Genomic DNA, 24694 nt, shown 5'->3' with positions numbered 1-24694 from the left:
AATAAGATGCACTGTCATTATTTGGAACAGAATCTTGAATAAGGTGGCAGTTACTAAGCCCATTTTGTCTTTGAGCAGAAGAGTCTCAAAGCTTGGATCCTACCGTTTACAGAACACAAAAGCCTAGCAAACAGATGGGGAAAATATCCCCGTAACCCATTCCAAACCCCACCAAACTCCTGCCACAATACGCTAACAGAAAAACCCAACCATTAACACTATTTGAGCCAGAAGAGAGAGGGGACAGCATAGATTATAGCTCTGTTGTATAATTTCTTTGCAGAAGGTGTTTTGGATTGAAGTAGGTCCACCTAACCTAGCCACATCCTTGCACATGTATCATCCAGAACGGTTTTAGAAAGATACATCAACACATATTAAAGAGGCAGCTCTCACTTTCACATATAATCTTGCTGAAGCAGCAAGATTAAAATAATTCATTATTTTAAAGATAAATGAACAAACACACTAAACCAGATTTTTTTTGGTTGTTGAAATCACTTTTATTTGTGAGGAACGTCACCCATGCTGCACAGTTTCAAATAGATCTTACCAAGGAAAGCGGAAGTTTCTCCCCCCCATGTCCTGCAGTGAACAGGACTGGCACAGAAAAAAAAAGAAACTCGTCACACCTGGGAGGTTTAGCACCAGCATCCAATAAAAAAAGCATTTGATTTCAATTTCAGTTCTTTGGTTGGGTTTTTTCCCTTTTCAGTTTGATACCAAAAGAAAACTTGAAAAATTCAATACTAGCGAAACAGTGAAATTCTAAAAAAAAAAATAGCCCCACAGTTGCTGTTGAAACTGGGGAGGTTGCTCTTTCTGAATCTCGCTCTCTTTTTCTCTCTTCATGCATCTATCTTGCAGGCGTTCCCTGGATCTCAGCTGCTGGTAAATATTTTTTTTTCTTTTAAGTTCCGATGTTTCAAATCTTTGCTTTCGTCATCACTGTTGACAATTTATTGCTTAAGTGTTTCTTTGGTGTTACTTTTCAGTTGTATTTTAGGACACCTGTTGAAGAGCCAGATTTAGAAAAAAAATGCAGTTTACTAATATCATTTGCTGTTGAAAAGGTGGGATGTCAGGTGGAGAGGGAGTTATCATAATAACAGACAGGATAAGCATGACTGGCTTATCCTAGCTGCAGAACGAGAGTACAGTATCTTCCTAAAGCAAAACATTACTAGCTCATCAACAGATGTTGTTGCTATACAGACCAGACAGGTCTTCCTGAAAAAAGTCACAACTGATAAAGCAAAAAATTTACTTTGTGACAAATACAGACACAGAGGAAGAGGAGAGAAAGAAGAGAAAGCAGCAAGCAGTTCCTGGGTTTGCCTATACAGCACTCTCAGAAGTTATCACAAATATCCAGCCATACATAAGGGGATGTGGCCAGAGCCCAAGTCCTAGAAGTATACACAATGCTGCTTCAGCTGGGGAAGAGGAACCATCTTTATCCCTTACCTGAGGGATGGTAAAGGTGCCTGGGGAGCCGGACATTACTCAGCACCACTCTGCTCGGTCACTGGAGCAGGATTTTCAGCAGGTGTTTCAGTCACCTTTGTCTGAGACACAATAAACCTTTATTACAGGCAAAGACTGACCTCCAGACCCTTCCTCTGGTCAGTGGTAGGGCCAGCATAAAACAGCTTTTAAAATAATCAAGAAAAACCAATCCTCAGAAAATATTACCTCCAGGAAATACACTTAAGTATTACACAGCAGATTCTGTCAGGGGACCACCTCACATAGATACAGAATAACAAAGTCTTTCCTCATTAAGGTAGAATCCGTGTTTGCAAACAGTTCCCTGAAATCATCTAGTTCAAGCAGTTCAGGAAATGGATCTGGAGCTTTCAAATCCATCTTTTATACTACATACAGTCTGAAGGTTTGAGGAAGCTGGAAAACACAACTGTTTCTCTCCACCTCAAAAAATATTTGTTACAGTCTGACCCCGATTAAGAACTATACAGAAGCAATCCCCATCCCACTGCTGGTTCCATTTAAGATAAGCTGCTTGTTCTCAAAGAAGGTCACAAGGAACAGGCAATGAAACCAGCTACTTTCAACCGTCAGCACTCTGCACTTGGCCATCAGACCCCCCCAGCACACCAACAATACGCTTGTCAAAATTCCTACAGGACAGAAGGTCTTGAGCACTCACCCCATCAAAACTGTCTCTGCCACATTTTGCCAGGAGCATCCTTACCTCTTTCCCATCCTGAGCTGGAGCATTGGGTGGACGAGGTCGACGCCGGTAGTTGTACGGGCGCCTATACCCACGGCGAAGTGGCTGCTGGCTCATAGCATTGGCCTCATGGTGGTTCTCTTTGTTTTCGGCCTCACCAGCCACTGGGGCAGGGCGCGGACGCGGGGGCCCTCTGAAGAGGGGGAGAAATAAGTATTTGTCAAGTATGAGAGAAGCCCAGGAACACTAAGCTACCATAATTTTAGCCCAGCAAAAACCTCTCAAGTACCACCTGTAACAATTCTGAATGCTAGCACACCATCCCTTGGAGTTCAGCTGGCATACAGTTGGAAGGGAAAGACCCGTTTCAGCAGGTCAGACAAGCAACCTGGGTGTCTCTTCACTGCTGAAGCTCTGTCAGCATATTCTGCCGCCTGTCCTACAATAAAGAGGTAGTTACCCATTTGAATTGCTGGCTAGGAGAAGAAACAAGCCAGTAGTGGCCACACAGGCCAACTCTGCCAAGTTAGCCTGGGACTAGCTGTATTAATACAAGGCTGGACTGGTATAAGTAATGGTGCGATCCCCCGGGAATTGCAATTCCACCTTTAAACCATTCCCAGGTCTTCCCTCTTTGCCTTATGCTGCCCCTCTTGACCACGTAAGGAGGTGTAGCATGTATCTCAGTTAGTCTTAATGAGGTCCAACTTGCCTAACATCTTAATGACATGGGGACATCTCTGGGATTGGTTATTCAATAGATGACAGAAAGGCTTTTGGTTTGGATCTACAATGTATGGTCACATCTCAAATGCGTGGATATACACTACGGTCTACAACTACCTCAAGGTAGACAGCGGAAGGGGAGGTGTGACCTCCTCTCTCTGGTGACCAGCAGCAGGACAGGAAGAAATGGAGTGAAGCTGCATCAGGGCAAGTTCAGACTGGACATTAGGAAAAAGGTTCTTCACTGAGAGGGTGGTCAGTCACTGGAACAGGCTCCCCAGGGAAGTGCTCACAGCACCAAGCCCGTCGGAGTTCAAGAAACATCTGGACAACGCTCTCAGTCATATGATTAATTTTAGCTAGTCCTGCGAGGAGCAGGGAGCTAGACTCAATGATCTTTACGGTTCCATTCAACTTGAGATATTCTGTTATTCTCTAAGCTATCAAGTCCATGTTCCTGAAGTACGCAAGAGCATTTCATCCCATTTCCAGTATAAACAAAGTATGTTTATAAACTGTCAAAACACAGCTGGAAGTCATAACAGAGTCACTGCCTACTGTCTAGTTCCCATTAGCTGGCTTAGCTAATCCACAGCTATCCCATCCCAAAAAAAAAATTTAGCTTTTCCAAAGGAATCTAACATAAAAACACTAGCGTCACTGGATTTAGTCCATGTAAGTGCAAGCGATACCTACCTGTTACCTCAAACAGAAACATTCTGCACTCATATTGGATACAGTAAGCTATCATACTTCTTACAGGGAAACATGCATCAGAAATGCGTAAATTCCCATTAGTCATGGGCAAATTATCCAGCTAGTCATTCACCCACATGACATGCAAAAGCTCAGGTGCCTCACTGTACTTGGAGTGGTGCTATTCCTGACTGCCCAACACTAATGAAGACTTTCAGGAATAGAATTTATTCTGCCCAGATCCCTACAAGCAGCAGCAGCATCGGTATTACCCCACTTCCCACAATCCTAGATAAAAGAGTCAACTTGAACAAACATTCACAGAGAGGAAAGCTCAGAGCAGAGGTGGAAGGCTTGGGGTTCTAGACCCAGCACCCAGGAGGATAGATCCATTTTGCATGGAACAGGTAGTCATTGCCATTAAGAACAATCTTATTACTCCTATGAAATTCAGCTTCTTGTTGCTCTTGCACTGTTATTTACCTCCTGCTGTTTGTTTTTGAACAAACATGCATATGAAAAGTGGGGATTACATCCATTTCATAGTTCATCTCTCTAAATCCAATGTTGGAACTTGACCTCTTAAGCTAGTTGATAGAAAGACAAAGACAAGATGAAGAGGAGCAAGTGAGTGAATGGCAGATTAATACAAATCAGCTCCTTCAGAGCAGAATCATAGAATAGTTTGGGTTGGAAGGGACCTTTAAAGGTCATCTAGTCCAACCTGACTATTTGATATTTTTAACTGCACCAAATTCTTCAGCTATGGAATTGTTCCCTCAGTACAGAGGCTGAAAGTCTGAGTGGTCATGTCAGAACTAAGGCTGGAAAATGAAGAAAACAACCCTGCACTGGCCAGTTTAAGGTCTGACTAACACATATGACTCAGCAAATTATTCCACATATCCCACTAGAAAGCATCAGTGTTCGTGTGAACTCCAAGGGATCTTTACTAAGAACATAAGAATGGCCTACTGGGTCTTCTAAGTGTCTATTTATCCCAGTTCTATGGATCCCTAGGGAAAAATAAGGACAAGGAAACCTACTGCCCAAATAGCCTCCAATTGTTTTCCACGCTGGGGATTTCCTGAGCCAGACAAGAATTTGCCTATTTAGAGATATCACAATGGTGTTCTCTTTAGCTATTTAACAGTCTCCCCCAAGCTCATGCCAGCTTTTAACATCTCCAACATCCTGTGGCAAAAAGCTCCAACAGCCTGCTGTATGCATAACAACTCGAGTCAGCAACCTGGACATGAGCCAGCAGTGCACTGCTGCAGCAACTACGGCAAGCTGGATCCTGGGCTGCACCCAGAGAGGCATTAGTAGCAGAGAGAGAGAGAGAGATGTGAACATCCCACTCTGCTCAGCACTTATCAGGCTGCACCTGGAGTACTGGGTCCAGTTCTGGTCCCCACAATTAAAAAAAAGGAGGCAGCCAGGCTGGGTGCAGTCCAAAGGAGGGCCATTATCATCAAAGGGCTGGAGACACTGACCTGTGAGGAAAGACTGAGGGAGTTAGGGCTTTTCTCCCTAAAGAAGAGAAGGCTTAGAGGGGGAACTCATGGTATTCCAGTACTTGAAGGGCAGCTACAGAAGAGGACAGAGGCTCTCTCTTCACAAGGAGGCACACTGAGAAGGCAAGGGGGAACAGGTACAAGTTGCTCCGGGAGAGGTTTCATCTCAATACAAGAAAGATTTAGAGGGAACAATCATTTACTGGAATAACCTCCCCAGGAATGTGGTAGAGTCCCCATCACTGAAGCTTTTCAAGATGTTATTGGAGACTGTGCTAAGTAATCTCATCTAGGCTCCCTTTCCCACAAAAGGTTTGGCCAGATGATTTTTTGAGGTCCCTTCCAGTTGTTCTGTGGTTCTACGAACCTCCCTTTGATTTCCACATGTCTCCCACTTCCTTCATTTGGAGGCTCCTCACAGTGTATTCTTTTATCAGAAGAAAAAGCAAAACTGATTTCATCCATCCTTTCTGTGCCACTCATTATTCTGAGGAGCTCTATAATCTGTCTTCATTTGTCTCTTCTCCCAACCTCAGAGTCCTCAGTCACTTCCACTTTTCACACATTTTTTTCGCCCCCTTCAATCATTTTGATGAGTTTTATCTTCTTATTCTGGAAGCTCTCCAGTCTCTTTAGCATCCCCTTTCTCCAGAAGTTCTAGCAAGACCAACTCTAATAATCCTATTTTGTTACCCTCTCCTTTAGGAGCCCTCAAGGAACCTAAAATTTATGTCAGGACTGACATCAATACCCTCCACTAGCACAGGATACTACAAGGTAACTCTAATGCTACCATATAATCTAATGGCCTGGAAGACATAGGACAACTTCAGTTTTTACTGAACAGTAGGCTTTCCTCTGTACCTACAAGTGCATAAACCCAAGCCTGAGTGCCACGTAGGACTGAGCTGGATGTGCACAAGCTGCTAGTCCAGTGCTGAACTGCAAACTACTGTCTGCAGTCCACAAGAAGAGCTATAAAGCCCACCCTGCCCCTGAAGATGTTGGGCCTACCTGCCCCAGATCAAGTGGGATTTGATTTGGTAGTTGTGCAGGAAATATAAGAGTTCAGCTGGGAAGACACAGACCCCACAACTCACTTCAGTATGTTACTCAATTGTGAGAAGTAACAGGATCCAAAGAATTCTTCACCCTTTCTTGACCTATTCCTGGCTCTGAGCAATATATAAGCACATTAAACAAACTCTACAGTTGTTTCCTTACTGCTGTGGCTCACCTCTCCCCTGAAAATGAAAAGTGAAAAGCTGTCCCTATCATTTGCATACATATTAATGCCAGGGAATACAGCTTCCTGCTTTTAATGAAGTCTATATAGATCACAAAAGCATCCAAGTGTGATGATGAGCAAAGGAAATAGTACAAACCTGCGATAGCGGGGACGATAGGTGGGATTCCTATGAACTTGTTGATGAAGTTGTCCTCCTTCTGTGACCCCATCCTTGATTTCTCCCTCACCACCCTACAACCAAAAGAAAACAGAAGACAGAGTCAAAGATGAAGTGTTATATTATTTCACGGGCAGTGTATTAACTATAAAGCCCAATGATTGGAACACAAGTTCAAAAACAGTATATCAGTACAGAAACACCAGCATATCAGGTAAAAAGAAGCAGCAGATACTCAAAAAGCTTTAATTTGGGCAAAGATAAGAATAGGACAGAACAAGAGCCAACAATGCTGCCCTTGTTCCTCACGCTAACAGGCCAAGAAGCTACCTGACGATGCCTCCTCCCCATCTGCCAAGAAAGGCAGAGAACCTGAGAGTTCGCTCTGACACATATGGAAGTGCATTTCAAGACATGACGTTGTATTTTAAGGGGTAAACGTGTTACGGGGAGAAGCAGCTATTGGTCAAGACAGTTCTGAATTTGGAAAGCTAACTGAAAGATACCATGCTGAAACGTGACAGAGACCACTTCGGACTTCATTCTACACAAAGCCCCATTCTACACAGAGGTCCCAGAAGAACATGAAGAAATTTAAAGATAGTATTTGACATTATGTAGTAGTTTTTCCTCTTCTACATGCGCAACATTTTCAACCTTTCAGAGATGCAGTGGTTATCTTTCCCCTTTAGTTGTTAATGATAAAGCTGTATTTCAGTTTGTTGGGTTTTTTCCTAGTTTGCTGGGTTTTTTTGGTTTTTAAAAGCCAGCCATCAGTAATGTTCGCTTTATAAAATGTTACATTATTTACAGTTCCCATTGTACTATTCTTCCCTTTAAAAAAAAGGAATTTAACAAGAGATCTGGAAAGCGAAGTGCATCTTCTGCATCTGATCCAGTAGGAAACAAAAGCTACTGTTTCCTGACAGCCTTCACTAGTCTACACTAAGTTTGACAGGTCTCCTTCCCATTCTACACAACTATTTTAACCACCACCACCACCATCTTTTATTCTATTTTAACTGGCAATCTCAGGTAACTGCACAGGCGGTGAACTTTTCTTTAGCTAAGATAACATGATGATAAGCATTCAGAAAGGCTGGAGTGCTGTAGGTCGTAACAAGAAATCTTGGGGAATTAGATGAACCTCAGCGACCAACTTGGACAATCTTCTCCTCTCACCACAGTAAAATACCCTCCAAATGCATTAATAGTTTCAAGCACTCTTTGTAGCTTTCCAAGTTTCCAAAAAGCACAGAGACACGGCCTAAAGGCAACTGGAATATTTCACATGCTGTACCTAGAAATAGCTATACCAGCTATTCTTAACAATATGACAGGGTCAGCTGCTGAGGTTAGTAGAGAGAAATCAGAATCCAATTAAGAAAACCCACAATCATAAATAACATAATGTTCTCTCATGTATAAAACCAATCAGGATAACTAAATATCCACCAGAACTCCCACTAAGTAGATAGTAATAATAGGCGGCATCTGATACCAGTTAGAAAGTACTCAAGACTCAGAACCCAAAAGAAAAAAAATTAAAACCCCACACTTGGAGCTTACAACAGCATTATACTACTTGTATCTACTTTGCAATACTCATCTGTCCTGTTTGTACCAAGACACTTTGTACTATGTAACTTTACAGTTTACTAGACCTGTGATGGGTGGTCAGAAGGGCATCAGACAGTAAGGTGGGAAATGGCACTGCCAGTATTGTGTGTGGCAACATGATTCCGAGGTCTTGGGATTTACCTTCTGTGAAGCAAGGACCTAATGCTGCTCCTGCTCTCACTCTTCTCTTCATGTGAGGACTGGCAAAGCACAGAAACAGAAGAGAGCAGCAAGATGTGAAGGGAAGAGAGGATGCAAAGCTTAAACAGTCCTGAACGTGTTCCAGCATAATTGCCATTTCTCTTCTCCAGGATTTCTGAGCAAGTACATGTGCAATCAGCACTCAGCTCTAGCACTGTGATGCCAGAAACATGCAACCACAAAGGCCTAGCAGGTCTTGTCTGAGGGACAACGTGCCAGAAGCTAACAAAGCATCAACCAACCTCATTGTAAGGAGGGGCATACAACAATATTTTTCATCAGCCAAAGCTCTCCTATAGCACTTGACAATCAGTATCACATTCACAACTCTTTAAAGGCAGTATTGAATTTCTACATGTTTTTAATGGCACAGCCCAAGTCCACTCCCCTACGAGCACTGTACTTTATCTCAGATAAAAGACTCCATCTCCTGTAGTGACGGAAAGAATGACTAAACCTGATGAAGCATTACTCGAAAACAATGCAAACATTTTCCTATTCATCTTGAACTGAATGTTGCTATGTCAGTATTTTAAATGGGTTTGGCTTAAACAATCAGTTGAAACAGGATAGCAAAGCAACTGAATTGCTTAGCCCAGAAGTCCTGATAATTTCCTGCATCTTCTATAGTATCACAAAAGTTCAGTTAACACATTACATTAGTATCACTGTCAGTTGATCTAGGTCTCCTGGCCAGAAGTGAAGTATGGCTCCAGAATAAGACAATTATGCTGTCAGAAGTCACTGAAACTGATGCAATTTGACCAGAAAAGAGAACCTGAGCTTTGAGGTCTTGTTTTAATATACTTACTATCAGTATAGTAGATTCACTTACTAGGAAAGCTTCATTTGTACTCTTAAAAGCACCACACCATGTCTAGCACACAAGTGATCCTGTTCAATCTCCTCCACAGAAACCTTCCAACTCAGTGTAATACCTTCTAACAAAACATTAGGTCATCCTAAAGGACAAATGAATGAAGCTGGCCTGCTGCACTCTGACAATTTTCCTCTGAAGATGACCAAAATCAGCAAGCAAGCTGTGACTTCCCATGAAGATCTCACACAGATTTCTCTAACCCTAAAAAGATACAAAACTTTCCTTTGGGGGACAGCAATAAAATTTTGTAAGTGTTAACTGTAACTGCAATGAGCTTTTTACCCATCTGCTTCCCCTAATTTCTTCTTACATCTCTCCAGACCAGTCTCTAGCTTTTGTATAATACTATTCATCTTTTCAGGTCTCCTCAAGAAATATAGCCTATAAAACAGCTCAAAATATTTTGCTTGTTTTCCGACCCACTGGTACAGAGGCTTCTTATATTAGTAATGCATACTATATGAAAACAGATGATGTCCTCATCTACAAGGTTATTCCATGATTCAATGTCTGTTCTAATATTCTGCCTACAGCTTCACGCCATGTCTATGTTGTCACAGTTTAGCAAAGAGCATAGCCTCTTTTCTGTAGTAGATACAATTAAGAAGTTTCTGATACGAACAAGTACTTCTACTTTCCACAGAACTCTCCATGCAATCCAGACGCATTTCCACCGGAGCTGGTTCAATACTTCAGATTCCTCAAGGTTCTCTTCACTCTTGAGAAATTCACACAATGTGTTCAAAAGCAGACCCAGTAAGTTACACGCAGAGTACAGGCGCATTTGAGATAGCATCTTCAGTTTGCTTAAAACCATGCCAGTAAGCAAGGATAAATCACCTCTGGCTACACTGCAAGGTTGGACTGGAGTTGCTAACAGACATCAATTAAAAGTTCTTGAAACCTGGAAGGCCACCATGTCAAAAGTCATCTCGACAAATTAAACAGTTTTTTTTTTTTCAGTAAATACAGGATTGATGATGTGGGCAGCTGAGCTCTGGGAAAACCTTTCACCTCTGCATCGTAGCAGATCTTTAAGCATAGCGGGCCTGTGTACGCCAAAACATTTTCCTTCAAGTGTGCAGCAACAGTTGCCTGCAGCTGAGTAAATGTCCTTTCAGCAAACACAGCCCAAGAGTGCCAAACCATCAGCAACTCAAACCTGTCTCAGAAATATCCTGCAGGACAGTTAGCTAAAAACAATTCCTCAAGTAGAGGTGCACAACCTTTAATGCACCCATTACGGGACCATACAGAATAGTGTATACATACTGCTATGGCTCACAGACATCACTACCTTTCTTCCCCCTCTACACACGTGGGAATGGGAGGGGAAAGAGGAGGCCTTGTTAAAGGAAAAGAATATTAGAAAGAAGCATCTTTCTAGATGCAGTAGACATGCAGTTTCCATGTGAAGAACGTGTTAACTGATGCAAGTGGAAAAATCTCCAAAAGGAAACACTGATAGCTTCAGATGAGGATTCACTCCACTCTCAAGTGATCTGTCAAAGCAAGCACACAGGGGATGAATAGGCAAGAGTATCTGGCCAAGTTTGAGTGGTGTCACTGACCTACACTAGGACAGCTTCAGGGACAGTCCCTGTGAAGACTTCCTTGAAGTGGAACTTTGACTTGTTCAGGGAACAAATAAATGAGTGGGTAAGAAGGCCCAGCAGAACTGGCTGCACCTCAAACTAGCTCAGAAGACAAGAAGGGTCCACTGCAACATGCAGAACATTGAGCAGGTGTAGCAGAACATCAACTTTGGCTGCACAAGGAACTTGCTTTTCATGTTTGAGCTCAGTCAGGAGTATCACTTAAACAGGTCTTACACATACAAGTCTGAGACTACACAGGGTACATTCAAGAGAGCTGAAGGACTTGGCCAATGTCACTGCCTGGCCAGTATCATCTTTGAAAGGTCACAGCAATCACAGACTTTACCTTGTTACCTGTTAGAGTGGCATGCTAAGGGAAGGGTACTATAAGGTCTTCATCATTCTTGAATGAAGCAGGATTTACTCTTAATTTTAACAGATGATACCAAATCCAGAGGAGGAGTCAATGCATTGATGGGAAGGCCTGATATTCAGCGGATACTCAACAAGGTAAAGAGAAGGACCAACAAACCTCATGAACAATGGGAAACAATGAACACCCAGGCTAATGTCCTTTTGTAAATTATCATTCGCAAGTTTTGAAGGCTGTAATTCTTCCAGAGTCAATGATCCCAGAGAAAGAGCAGTATGTTTTCAGTTATAAAGCCATCTCTCATTTCACAGGAGATCAGGCACCAGTCACACAACAGCTAAGGTCTAACACACAACAAATCAGTCTGGAGACTCAGATATAAGCAAGCCAAAGGAAAACAGTGTGTATCACAATTTGTTCCCCTTGTGTACACCTTCAAGTACCAGGATCCAAGGGTGTTATAGTGTCACACGCAAGCCAGATTTTTAGCTACATGAGTTTGCATTAGACATCCAAGAGAACATGTCCCAGCATGAGTACCCTGAGAGTGAGTGTTCCCCAAGTCCAAGTTGGGCCTTACATTCTTTCTGCCTGAAGAGTGATAAACAGCTGCTTTCCATACTCAGCAGTACACAGGGTTGTCTAAACCTTGATATGTCTGCTCATTTAAGATCTGAAGCAGCTCCAAGACAACACCACTACCACCAACTAAAGCACTCACTCTCAATAAAGACAGTTGAGAAAGATTTTAATCTTAGGAGAGCAAAAGGAAACAGAATCAATACTGGAATGTAGCTGGTTTATGAGCTAACAGATAAGACTGGAAACATCAAAAAACTGACCAAAACTAAGTATCCTAGTTCTTTGCCACTTGGCGTGGAAGCTGAAGCTACAAACTGTATTGCCACAAAACCAAAGACATACTCAGCAATAAGCCATCAGTTACCAGCACCAACTTCTAGCTGTCTCCAAGGGACTCAGAAAGAACCTTTCATGTATTTAAGGCTCAGCGGTGTCCAGCAGGATTAAAAGACCTCGTGACAGCTAGTGTAAACAGATAGGCTTTAAGGAAGGATTTCAGAACATTCTTTCTATTTGCCCCTGTGCTGTCAACTCTGTAGAACAAGATGAGAAGAGAGTTATGTTGCCTGGGCAGAGAATTCCACCAAGGCTCTCATATTGGATCATTCACACATTTCCACAAGCGATGATCACAGACTCAACTATTAAAGGAAAGATAACCAAGCCTGGAGCATGTTCCAAGCTTGCTGGATTGTTCCAGGCACCAATTTAGCACAAGCACAGTGAGGACAGGAGCAGTAACTGCTAGAACTACAGCCATGTACCTCATACTTACTTCTACCTCTGCAAAAACTTGCAGGGAAGCTGCTCAGGAAGGCTTGCATATATTATGAACAGTGGTGCATAGCTAGCTTAAAGAAAAAATGCATTATCTTTACACTGAACTGCTGTAGGCAGAGGCCTACGAAGGGATGACACACAGAGGTTTCAACTGGTTGGTCAAACTACTACCGTGCCACGCAGAAGTGATGAACTTCTGAACAAATCCCATTTTCCAAGTAACCCTTCCAAGTTATGGTTATACTGCTTGGAGTAATATAAACACTTCCCCTCGCTTCAGGTAAAGGGCATGGTCAACCACCCAGGCATCTCACTCCTTTGCATTTACTCTTCAAGCAAACAGATACCTTAACACCCAAAGAAATGCTTTTAACACATTCTAGAAAGACATGCCAATATCAGTAGCAACATCAATGATGTGCTGGAGGAACCCAGAATATTACTGAAGAACACTCACAACTTAAGCATTGACAGTTTACTATATGCCAGTGCTGAACCTGTAGTTCCCTCTCATGAAAGGATCAGAAGACTGCTGAGGAGGTGGGTTAACCACCACTAAAGAAATTAAACTTACACTTCGAGGTGGCCCACGGCGTCGGCCAAAATAGCCACGTCGATAGCGGCGCCGGTCTGCAGCATAGCGGCTGCCTTCTACAGGAACTCCATCTGGACCAGTGACATTAGCTGCTTCTGCACCCTAAAAGGCCAAAAAAAGTAAAGCAGGGTGGTGTGAGAAAAGAACAACCAGCTACAGGGAGAAGATGATGCCTCAGTTAATTGGGTAGGCTGCAAGCTTCAGATGCTCCATCAAGTAAAAATTACAGATTCTAGAAGCACTAGGATGTAGTTAAAGGAGAATTTTGATACATATCTAGAAACACTTCTTAATGAAGCCTTTAAAAAACAGATCTTCCACAGAAAAGCTGTATGAATGCCACCCACCCCTGGGATTAACGCATTAGACAAAACCACCAGACACACAGCTAAGGTGCTGCGTTACTCCCCACTAGAGTGGGGTCAACTCTCTTAGACCACACCCCTAAGTCTCTGTCATCTCTTACCTTCTCTCCCTCAACCACATCAAATTCTACAGTCTCTCCATCACCAACACTGCGCAGATATTTCCGTGGGTTGTTTTTCTTTATCGCCGTCTTTAAAGGAAGAAGATACAGAAAAACATATTATTTTATCTTACACATTCATAGCCTTGTAGATGAGGGAAAGACAGTATTCTTCTGCTACAATCCCAACTCTACACACCAGATCAGTTGCCACACCAAGATATTTCAAATACATTGATGTCTCTTATTCCACACGCCCTCCAATACTCAGTCAAGGTTTACTCCTTTCTCAATACTTATGAATTTACAAATCAGCTGTTGCCCTAGGATCCCCTCTGTCAAGCCTACTAAATACCCAGATCATTACCTATTTCTGTATGAATAGAGTTCACACTGTGTTTGATCTCCTGCAAGTTGTACCAAGGCAGCTCCAGCAGCAAGCGTGACCCACGCCTTCACAGTCATTAGGAGGCCTGTAGACCATCTACAGAGAACTTAAGACCAGGAGCATTTTTGTAGAAATTGGCATTAACTGTAAGGTATCACAGCAACTCATAGTAACTAGAGAAGAATTACTCTAACTCTGGTGTAACATAAATAAGCATTTTACCTAAGCACTGTGAGACCCCCAAAAATTAGGCAAGTCCCTAAAGAACACAGGAATAGTACCAGAACAGACAATCGCAGTCTTAATTATCTCCTAGATGGAAACCCCAAAATACTATTAACAACATGCTTTGGATCAAAACTGGTTGAAAACCTCCTCAGACTCACAGGGACACTCAAACCTCCTGGAGCAATTTTCAGCCTGTCAACTACGGATGGCTTTTACTCCATGGAGTATTTCTAGGATTCCACAAAAGGCAGTTAGCAAGACAAGCCTACTGTCTGTTCGTTAGGTAAGGGTTCACAAACTGGAAGAGGCCAGGGGAGAAAAAACCCAACCAAACCCAAAACACATACACCGTAGAACTGAAGTTCTCTTAGATTATTACAGACAAATTCACTTTAAGTTTCCTGAGATGGGCATCTTTTGCTAGCATGAAGGAGGCAAGTGCAGACCCAGTAGACAGAAGCACACACAGAAATACAGGGCACAAATCTGGCTTAAGAAATGGGATGCAGGGCAGAAACAAAAAAGAGAATTGTCATATCTGTCTGCAGTTCAAGAAAAACAGGCAGAATGAAGATCAGTCGAGTTGTTGCCTGTACGTGGCAACTACATTCATTCAGTCAACAATAGCCCAAAAATATTTCCCACTGAAGGAAAAGTTCCGATCAGTTTAAAGTTGAGCTTGACCAGTTTAGGAAAAGTATTCTTATTGTTGCGAATACAGTCCCCTTTGTGTTTCAGGCAATAGGCCAGCGTGTCCTTCTAGCCCAACATCTAGCCACACCTTTCCCTGTACCCTGCAGTGTCCCTGAACAGCTTGAGGAAGAATGCAAGAGAGCACATATTATTGCTACCAAAGCAAAAACAACCCAAGAGGGTTGGTTTTTTTTGATACAGGAAGAGAACGAGCTGCTCAAGTGAATTCTTTTGGGAATTACTTTACAAAACAGAGACTCCCACCATCAGCTGAGACAGCTTTGTTTGCTTTCTGCTGACCTATTAGCATAACTGCCCCATTTCTAAAATCAGCTGGAAGTGCTAGCTTTTCCATGAATGCTACATACTACTACTAAAATCATTATCTTCACTGCAGATTAAGGGTTTAATTCTTTCACCAGCACTTGTACTGAGACAACCGACTCAAACTCCTAAGACTTGTGCTCTGCATATGACAGAGATGTCAACAAGCTGTATTTCAAACCCCTTCCCCCTCCTTTGTAAGTGCAGAGGAAGAAAGGACTACCAGATTTCTTCTCAGCAGAGGGTGTACTTAAGATTAATCAGGCTCCTCAAACATCCTCTGAGAAGGGTAATGGAAGATAAATTCAACAGGATTCCACATGTTCTATTCCAGCGTTATGAACAGAAACTTCAAAAAATCAGATTTGCAATTGAATAACCTGCCAACAGGAGATAAAGGCTGCCACACAGTAGGCTGACATTTGTTTTATGAAGGCAACCAGGAACTATTTTGAGTAAGTCCTGGAATTCAGAGCAGAAACTATATGGCTTTACTACTTCAGCTGCAGGTAAACACTGCTGAAATAAGCCTCTAACAAGCCTAAACACTAAGCTTGATGAAAAGACTTTTTACTCTGTATATCCAGAGGGGAGAGAGCACTATTCTCCCTGTCACTGTTCACCAGCATCCTGCAGGCTCCAGCTTCTTTAATTCAAAAGACAGATGTTTTGTGTTAACACAGACAGCACTCAACAATTAAGACACAGCCTTTCCTTTCCCAAGGGGACACCGATGAACAGTCAGCTGTAAGAGTCTTCAGAGCTAGTTCAGTATTTTGTTTGAAAGAGTTCTTTCCATATCCTCATGATATCACCATGTCATGTGCACATCCAGCATTGTCACAGCAATAGCCAAAATTTGTTAGAGCAGTTACTGGTGCACGTACACCAGGCTGTGCACAACAAATACAATCCAGTGAAGTGAAGAAAAAGACAGACCCATGCAGCAGAAGAGATTAACTCCTCCTCACGGCTTGTTGATTCAAACTATGCCTAATTAAATTGGACTTCTCTGGCTACTGACACTTTTAACAGCGTTAAATTGCAAGACCTTCCTCGCCCCCCAGACACACTCCACCCCACAAGGCGGATTGACCCCTATTGCTCACACCACCTCTAACTGACACAGCGCCCTGGATAGCACCTTGCATGAACCAACCGGACAAGGATGCAAGCAAGACAAAGCAGGTGAAGAATTGCCCTTCCCCAAAACACTTGCTTGGGTCCAGTGCAAGACAAAGGGTTAATTCAAAGCAAGCCATGCATGCCCTAAAGAGAAAAGCATTTTAATCTGTACTAGGTTTATAAATAGCATCCAATAGCCAGACGCTAAGCGTTAACCCCCATTCCAATCATGAGATCGGCCTGTTCCCTCCCTGCTGCGGATGCGTGCTGGGGAGGCAGGGAGGAGGCTGTATCTATTCAACTAGGTCAGCCTTATTCCGAAGGAATTAGGCATGTAATCCAGCCCCTCCTGGGATGGGCACGGGGAGGAGGGGCAGAACCAGCACTAACCGTGGAGAGGGAGCTCTCGCAGCAGGATGTTTGCTTACACCATGGATTTGCCTCCCTCACCAGGCAGGCCCTATACACTAGCCCTGCCAAGCCAAACGCTCAGGCAGGAGCTCCGGCCAGAAAGCCCCAGGCTCTGGTAGCAAGCACATTCACATACAGGAACAGCTCGAGATGGGAAGAGCTGAGGAACATCCAATTGCAGCCAAGCCAGGTCAGAGCTGGAAGCATCTACTCTGCCATGCACAGCCCACCAAGAGGGTTAATCGGATGCAAGCTTGCACGTAATGTGGTATTTCTGAAATGTCAAGCCAGTTTTGCTCAGTGCACACTCAGAGGATTCCAGCCACAGGAGATGGGAAATAAGTGTGTGTGTCCCCGTTTACATTTGGGAGAATAATCTTCTCCACAGGTGAAGACGACGAAACCAGTGCAGATACTACCTTGCTGTGGGCTTTCGTGCTTTGGCTCTCCACAGGCTGCCTTCCCAACACGTATCAGTGTTATTCCACCTCTCTCTGTCATCAGTACAACAACCGTTTTCCAGGATATCTTCTCACAGGTCTCAAGGAGACCTTGTTTGTCTTCAAGGTAGTTTTACAGTGCTGCCTATCCAGAACATGTTTCTGCTACTAGAACTCTTCCCACCCTCCTCTGGACACACTCCCATCGAGCTGCAGGTGCAGCATCTGTATCAGCATGCACACAGCACACTGTCAGTAAGGAAGGAGAGTGACCATTAGAAATGGCTACATGTATTGAGAGCTCTTGCTCCCAATCCACCAGCCAAAACCGGGAATGTGTACTGCACACACTTCCCAACATCAACTTCACTCATTACAAGCACTAGTCTTATTCCATCCCAGCTTCATCCATTTTCAGATAACCAGTCTATAGCCCTTGACCCAGAGAAACAGTTATCACAGGCTGTTTAGTCATGAAGCCAGAGGAATTAAGCTAACTTTAATGCTGACCAGCACGTTTAACACAACTACGTATGTACATATTCTGTGTGACAAACTGAGTGCAAGTGTCCTGGCTACACTTGATGGAAGTACTGCCACTTATGCCACAGAGAAAGCTCATGCTTTTAGGAATCAAACATTTCATATGGGACAAGCTCCAGGGGCAGTATTTCATTTTCTGGTGAATTAAAAGTCTCGGATGATGCAAAACCAGATCTAAGCCAACTATTCAGTTTACATCAGCATCGAGACAGCCTCCTCTGTCTTCCCATCAGTTGCCTGCAACCCAAGAGTCGCAGTATAAACTTAGAACAGCCTACTGACAGTTCAAGGAAAGTTAACCAGTGGCAAGCTGCTGGGCAACCTCTCTCTGCTTGGGCACACTTGGCACGCAGCCTTCCTCCTCTTCTTCCTAAGAGCAGCTGCCTCATGCAGCAACAGCTGATGGCAACGCAGGCTGGTCAAGAGCCAGACTAGCTCACTTTCTCTCCAATACCAGCGAGGGCAGACAGAACAGACCTGCAAACGAAGAGGGTAGGAAGAAACAGAAGACACAAGGAGCATGAGGAAGGGGGTGGGGAGAAAGACAGACAAGTAGCAAGGTATTTACAAAACAGAGGAGTCATGTCCACAGAGGAAGAACAACAAAACAAAAAACCACCAGAAAACCTTTAGTGTTCAAATCAGAGCAGACAAAAGAAAGCATGAAGGGTTATAATACCTACTCCTTCAGTTACAACTCCAGAGAGAAGGAAAACATACCCTAATATTCCTCCCCAAAAATTTCACACATGTCCATTCAAGGTATTTGCAATAAATATACTAAGGAGAAGCCAGGACAAGGTTGGGTGGCTGTTCAGGAAAGTGTGTTAGAAACCTGTCAGAGAGCACATCTCTAAGTACAATTACCACAGTCTTACCTGATGAACAAACACATCTTCTTTGGTATCATTTCTGTGAAAAGAAAGTGAGAGTCGTAAGAGTTTAGACTAAGAGACTTAAATAGAAATCCCTGACTTCACAAGCAAAACCCTCCTTCCCCCAGCCTGTAGTACATCCCCTGGATTCCATACATTCTGTGTAAGCCTATGCTACCAAGACCCTGCTCTGAATTTTCAGGGTTATTTGCCTGACAGCAGAAAGGACTCCCCACCCTTCAGAAGGGTGAGGGGACAGGGGGAGGTTCTTTGTAATCTTCTGGCAAACGTTCAATATTTTGTTTTTGACACAGGGCAGAGTTAATGACTGGACTGCTTGGTTTCACTATTCCACCCCCCCAAAAAAACTTCCACAGGGGCTGCAACCTGAGCTGTTATCCCAGAGGTCAAGCAAGACTATCAACAGGACTGGCCACAGCTGTTAACAGAGCTCTCCTTTCAGTGAAACTCAAAAGCAGCCATGCCCAAGAGGCATTAGGAAAGTCCATTGGAGGGGGACACAGACATAAACATGAGGTGGTCTGGATTAGGCCAGCCAGGTCAGGCTTCCACATGCAACACATGAAGACAGGTCCGAGACCTCGATTCTGTGTTCCCATATAACAGAACGAGCCTAGACTCTGCTGCCTTTTCACTCAATTCCTTCTCTGCAGAGGGAACAGGTGGGTCAGAGAGTTTGTGAAGATAACACATAATCCAAAACTCATTGCCCTGGACTGCAGTCATAGTAGACTTCAGTTTAGGAAGAAAGCTAACAAGTTATTACACCATATCCAGCTGAAGGCTCTCACATCAACTGCTATGAAAGACTTTAAGAGTACTTCCTAACTCAAGCTTTTCTTCTAAGCTTACGTAACACTGGACAGTAGTCTCCAGAGACTGGGATTAACACCGTACCAGAGCTGGCTTCAAATCCATGAAACGGGGCTCTTGTACCCCTTCCTACAGTGTCCAACTTGCCCAAATCTACCTGCTGTGCAACAGTTTAAGGACTTGCAGGACAAAATAACTTGCCAGGTATGCCTTTTGCAAGACATGCAGGAGCTTCGTTGTTCATAAAGCATGCAAGACACTTAAGCCTCTCAACCCCAGAGATATTCCAGCTTTAAAAGCCAGACCTTCCTCCAGTAACTTGGAAGTGTGGGTCTTGTGCACCTAAGGTTGGACTGTGATCAGTATCACTTACAGCTATTTGGCTTATTGATGCCATTCAGAGGTTTTTCTTCTCCTCTGAGCATGAACAAAGATACAGAGAGAGAAGTTTTGTGAACCCAGGCCTGGAATCTCTTCAGTTAGATGATATCAGAGAAACTCAGTGTGTATTTAGAGTAGGTACTTTGCTCAATTGGTTAACACTTGAATTTTTATCCAAAAGTATGTCCCCTCATCCTTCAACTTTACCTGCACCTTTAAAAAAAGCCAGGCAGTCATGAAGGAACATACAGCTCATTAAAGGTGGAGTACAAGTAAACATGAGAAACAAGTAACAGACCAAATTTTTTAAGGAGTTTGACCCTTTGTTTTCTCCCCATACACACAACCTTTGATGGAGAGGGTGGGAGTAGGAGGAAAAAAAACAAACAAGAGTCCCCTGAGATGATATCAGAGTTTGTTGAATGCCTAGCCAAATCAACTGCATGAACATGTAGTCAGGTCCTCGGGTCTCTGCTGCAATTACTAACACAATGGCCTATTATCTGTACCATGAGTCTTAGTACAGTATAAACATGACTATCGTAATTTAAACATACCTGTTGATAAAGCCATATCCATTTCTGACATTGAACCACTTGACTGTGCCAAGAACTTTGGTGGCTGGAAAGAAAAAGTTAAAGAAGTTACTCTAAAACATAATAAAGTACAAAAATACTTTTATACCTGCATATGAAGTCACAACCAGACCTATTCTGTTCCCTTAACAGCCAAAGCGTACCTTCATCTCCATTTCAGTTTATACTAAGGCAGTAGCAGGAAGCAGGGCTGTAACTCGCTGTTCTTCAGCCAAGAGTTTACCACACAGCATCTAGAATGAAGTGCAGCTCTATTTTCAGAATTGACCATCCATCCCTTCTGTTTTTTATTTCTTATCCCAGAAACAGGCAGTGAAGCTGAAGATCCCACTGCCATTCATCAGTTCTCTTTAGCTTAGTAGCTAGACATGAAGCATAGCTGAAGAAAGCTGTTTAGAGGTCCCCTCTTTCACTCAGATTTATCCTTCTTTTATTCCTTGGAAACCAGAACCGGCTAAGGAAGCAGCATCAAGCACCATGCAACTCTCTCAAGTGGAGAGACAGCACACCCTTATTTTGGACAAGCTCTTTCTTGTGCTGTCAACACCGCTCTAACCAAACAAGACACCACAAGATGTTGCTCTTTTTATATTCCTACTTCTAGAGATCTTCTGTGATTTACCAGCAACAAACTGACCAACTTTATGTTCCAAGGCTTCTAGGATCAAGACAAGCACCTGTCTCACGCAACACCAGAACAGCATCTTACTTAGAAGCCATACTGCGGTGTCTTATAGGATCTGGCAAAACCTGTTCCTCCAACATATAAGATCGTGTGGGAGGAACTCAACAGTGATGCAGGTAGTTCAACCTCTCCTTCCCTCTCAGCAACTGGGTGGAGACCACAAACTTGTACTTTTCAAACCTGTAGGAAAGGGAGAATTCTGGGCTCTAGACTTTAATAATGTTACTTATTTCATAGCATGACCACAACTATCCAAGCAATTTATGTAGTACTTACTCAGGAAGGATCTAGTCACCTATAGATGACTGCTTGTTAGAAACCTGACATATGTTTGGGGGGGTGGGGGGAAACCCAAGAGGCAATTAAAAGGAAAATAGTCTAAAGACTATCTCCAGTTCAGCAGTCCAAGCCAGTCTGCTAGAGCAACAAGAACACACTGCAAAGCCTTACCTTCACCTGCATTCTTCCCTAAACATCCACTAGGAGATGACAGAGCTGGACAGATCTTTGGTCTCATACAGTCTTGCTGTTCTTATATACCCTTCTGACACACAAAAAGAGCAACCTCTTCCTCTGCCCCTCAATACAGAGCTAAAGTAGGAACATTTGCCAATAGCAGTCCATTGTAGTATTGTCGCCGTTACTGAAAGTAGTAACATGCCATTTCTCACTGCACTTCTAGACGTGAAGGTTTTAAGTCTCCTTTAATAGCATTTTTTAGCAGAGAACATTCATATTTAGAAGAAGCAAAACCATGTTAAGACTGAGACAGTTATTAGAAGGAAACGCTCTACCTAGCACTGCATCCATTCCCAGGACTTCTTGTTTACAGAGATAAAAACCCTAGGTTTCACTGCCTAGCACCGATTCAGTAACAATAACAGTCTTCAGCATCAACATTTATAGTTGTGCTTTTAGGTTTAGTTTCACAGGGACATCACTAGGTACGGTCACTTATTGCTACCATGAAGGGACTGGCTACATGCAAGAGCTCATGGCACCGTGACAAGGCAACGGGGGAAAAAGTTGGGGGGGGAATAAAGCAGAGAAACAGGTGCCAATAGCACATGCGGGTTTTAGCCTGCTTTAAGAAACAAGGCTAATACCACTGATTCCCCCACCATCATCCTCTCCCTCCCCCACAAACTAGCTATTGAATCTGTTGGCCTATTTCAATCAGATTAGGAAGAGGGCGAGAAACCTAGGAAACCTGACAAAAACCCTCCGAGGAGTCGGAAAGCTGGTGGAAGGAGAGGTAGTCAAAACTCACTCTACATGGCCAGCTGGCTGCTGATAAATGAAAGTCTACACACACAGCTTCAGAGCAGCATCGCTCCTTTTGCACAAGCTGCCAGAGATCAGGGGCAAGTCTCCAATATATTCCCTAAGATAATGTACTGGGGAAACACCATTCCTTACCCACACAAGTTTTACAGTCTCCCCTAAGCATTACCGTGGGGGGAAGAACGTCAGACACAATAGCATTACACTGAACATCCACGTGGCCATGGTGCAGCCACTGTTAAGCCTGAGCTGTCATAGCAGGGAGATCAGGAGGAGGACAAGCCCAGAGGAAACCATAACCAGTTCTACTGACGGGTCAGAGAAGGTAGTTGATGGGATGACACCTATCCCACCAGCAAGTGAAAGCCCACATATCTCTACAAGATGCTGTACTGATGCTATCAGAGGAACAATCATCAGCTGCTCCCATCCATGCCAAAATAGCCTTTTCATTAGTTTTAACAAGGAAAGTCAAAGCCTCCCGTGACCAAGAGAGAAAAGAAAGTTGACTAACCTTCATCCTTATTCCTAGAAGTCAGACATTTGGATGCCCTGGGCAAGCATCAGACCTTGCTTCTAATGGGATCTTAGTAAGAGGGGACTTAAGGGAACATAATTACAAGACCATTAACAGGGACATTTGAGGTGAACTTGAACATAAGTCCATTTTCAATTAGCGTTATCAATGACAATTTTCTTTACAACTCCTTCTAAAAAGCTTGCCTAGCAATAAGGCCGGTGTGCAAAACCATCACCGTGGTGGTTTTCTTTTTCTTGCTAGACCAGGAAAGGCACTTGGGTCTTCACTTTTTTCCTCCCCTCTCCAAGCAATAGGTGAAGATGATTAAAACATTACTGAGAATTAAACAAGCCATGTAAAGGCAAGAAGCAGCCAGACATACCAAGAGATGCGGATGTGCCTTGACTGATTAATGACAAACCAGATAACAGAATTGGGGGGGAATCACGCAAATTGTACCTCCAATTTCTGTTTTACTAGAATCCTTCCTACCTCAGCTCCAGAGAAATCCTTTACCTGGCTCCTCTATCTGCTGCGTCAGTCTTTCCCTTCAGAAGAGGAGATGCTCTCTTTCCTTAGTGAAGTCCAGGACTCTGCGCTAGTACTCAGCCTTCTTTGCCTCACTAACCTCTCAAAGTTCCGCAGTTATAAACAGCAGCTCCCTATTTCCACCGCTGATGGAAGCCTCGTCCTTTTCAACAGGTTGATCCTGGTTAATCACAATAAAAGCCAGCTACGCACCGGGCTTGAGCACAGAGGTGGCAACTTGGCACTTCGCTTGCCTCTTTATTGGTAAAGCAGAGGTAAAAAAATACCACTAATCCCAGAGGGAGAGCATGGGGCCGGCGGCAGGTGCCGGGAAGCCCGTCAACATGGCTGCGCTTCACTCACTATCCCCGCCCGGCCCCGGAGAAGCGCCCGGGGCCGCGAAGCGCGGCCCCGGGCGCTTCTCCGGGGCCGGGCGGGGATAGTGGACGCCGCTGCTGCTCACAGGTGCTCCCGCCCGACTCCAACTCGGCGTCCCGGCCCAGCACCGCTCCGCTCCCCCCCGCCCCGGCCGGGGAATGAGGAGGAGGAGGCGCGGCCGCCTCCCCCCGAGCGCAGCCTGACTCACAGCCGCTGAGGCGGCGGCGGGGCGGGGGGGGGGGGGGGGAACCCGAAGCCGGACCGGGCCCCGAGCGGCGGCCCTGTGCTGCCGCCTCTCCCCCCTCAGGTGCCCCGAGAAGTTGGGGGCCCGGTACTCACCCAACACTTTCTTCTCCGTCTCGGCCGCGGCGGTTGTGGCGGCGGCAGCACCGGGAGCCGCCTCACCGACAGCCGCGCTCGGCGCGGCGGCGCTGACGGGGCTCTTGGGCTTAGCGTCCGGGGCGGCGGGCGACGGCGGCGCGGGGGCTCCGGCGGCGGCTGTGGTGGTGGTGGTGGGCGCCGGGCTGGCGGTGCTGGTCTCCGCCGCCTCGCTCATGGTGCCTGGCGGGAGGGAGGGCGGTGGGTAGCGGGCGGGTGCGCGGCGCTCAGCGGGCGGGCGGGCGTCCCTCAGGCCCGCGCTGGGTCTTACTGCCCCCAAAATGGCCCCGCCGAAGTTTTAACACAGTCAGCGGGGGCCGGCGCCGGGATTCGCGCCGCCTCATTAGCATTTAAAGGGGCCGCGCCCACATTGAGAGGGCGGCGCGGAGTGGGGAGCAGCTCCCCCGCGTGTGAGGCGGTGGGGACGCGTGGGCCCGGCGTGGCATGGG

General features: G+C 44.6%; 1 protein-coding gene across 1 annotated transcript; it reads right to left on the bottom strand.

Annotated features, from left to right (window-relative positions):
- Positions 1-484: 484 nt before the first annotated feature.
- Positions 485-24423, bottom strand: YBX3 (Y-box binding protein 3). The gene is made up of 9 exons (XM_059816840.1): positions 24207-24423; positions 20434-20497; positions 18665-18698; positions 13635-13724; positions 13148-13270; positions 6519-6613; positions 2216-2387; positions 1468-1568; positions 485-1011 (listed from the first exon to the last, which is right to left on the bottom strand). The coding sequence occupies exons 1-8, from the start codon at positions 24421-24423 to the stop codon at positions 1503-1505; spliced, it is 861 nt and encodes a 286-aa protein (XP_059672823.1). The 3' UTR covers positions 485-1011; positions 1468-1502.
- Positions 24424-24694: the final 271 nt, after the last annotated feature.

The sequence above is a fragment of the Gavia stellata genome, chromosome 4 (genome assembly GCF_030936135.1).
Source record: "Gavia stellata isolate bGavSte3 chromosome 4, bGavSte3.hap2, whole genome shotgun sequence".
NCBI classification, from domain to species: Eukaryota; Metazoa; Chordata; class Aves; order Gaviiformes; family Gaviidae; genus Gavia; species Gavia stellata.
The sequence above is the reverse complement of the archived record's forward strand: the minus strand, read 5'-3'. Positions and strand labels throughout refer to the sequence as shown.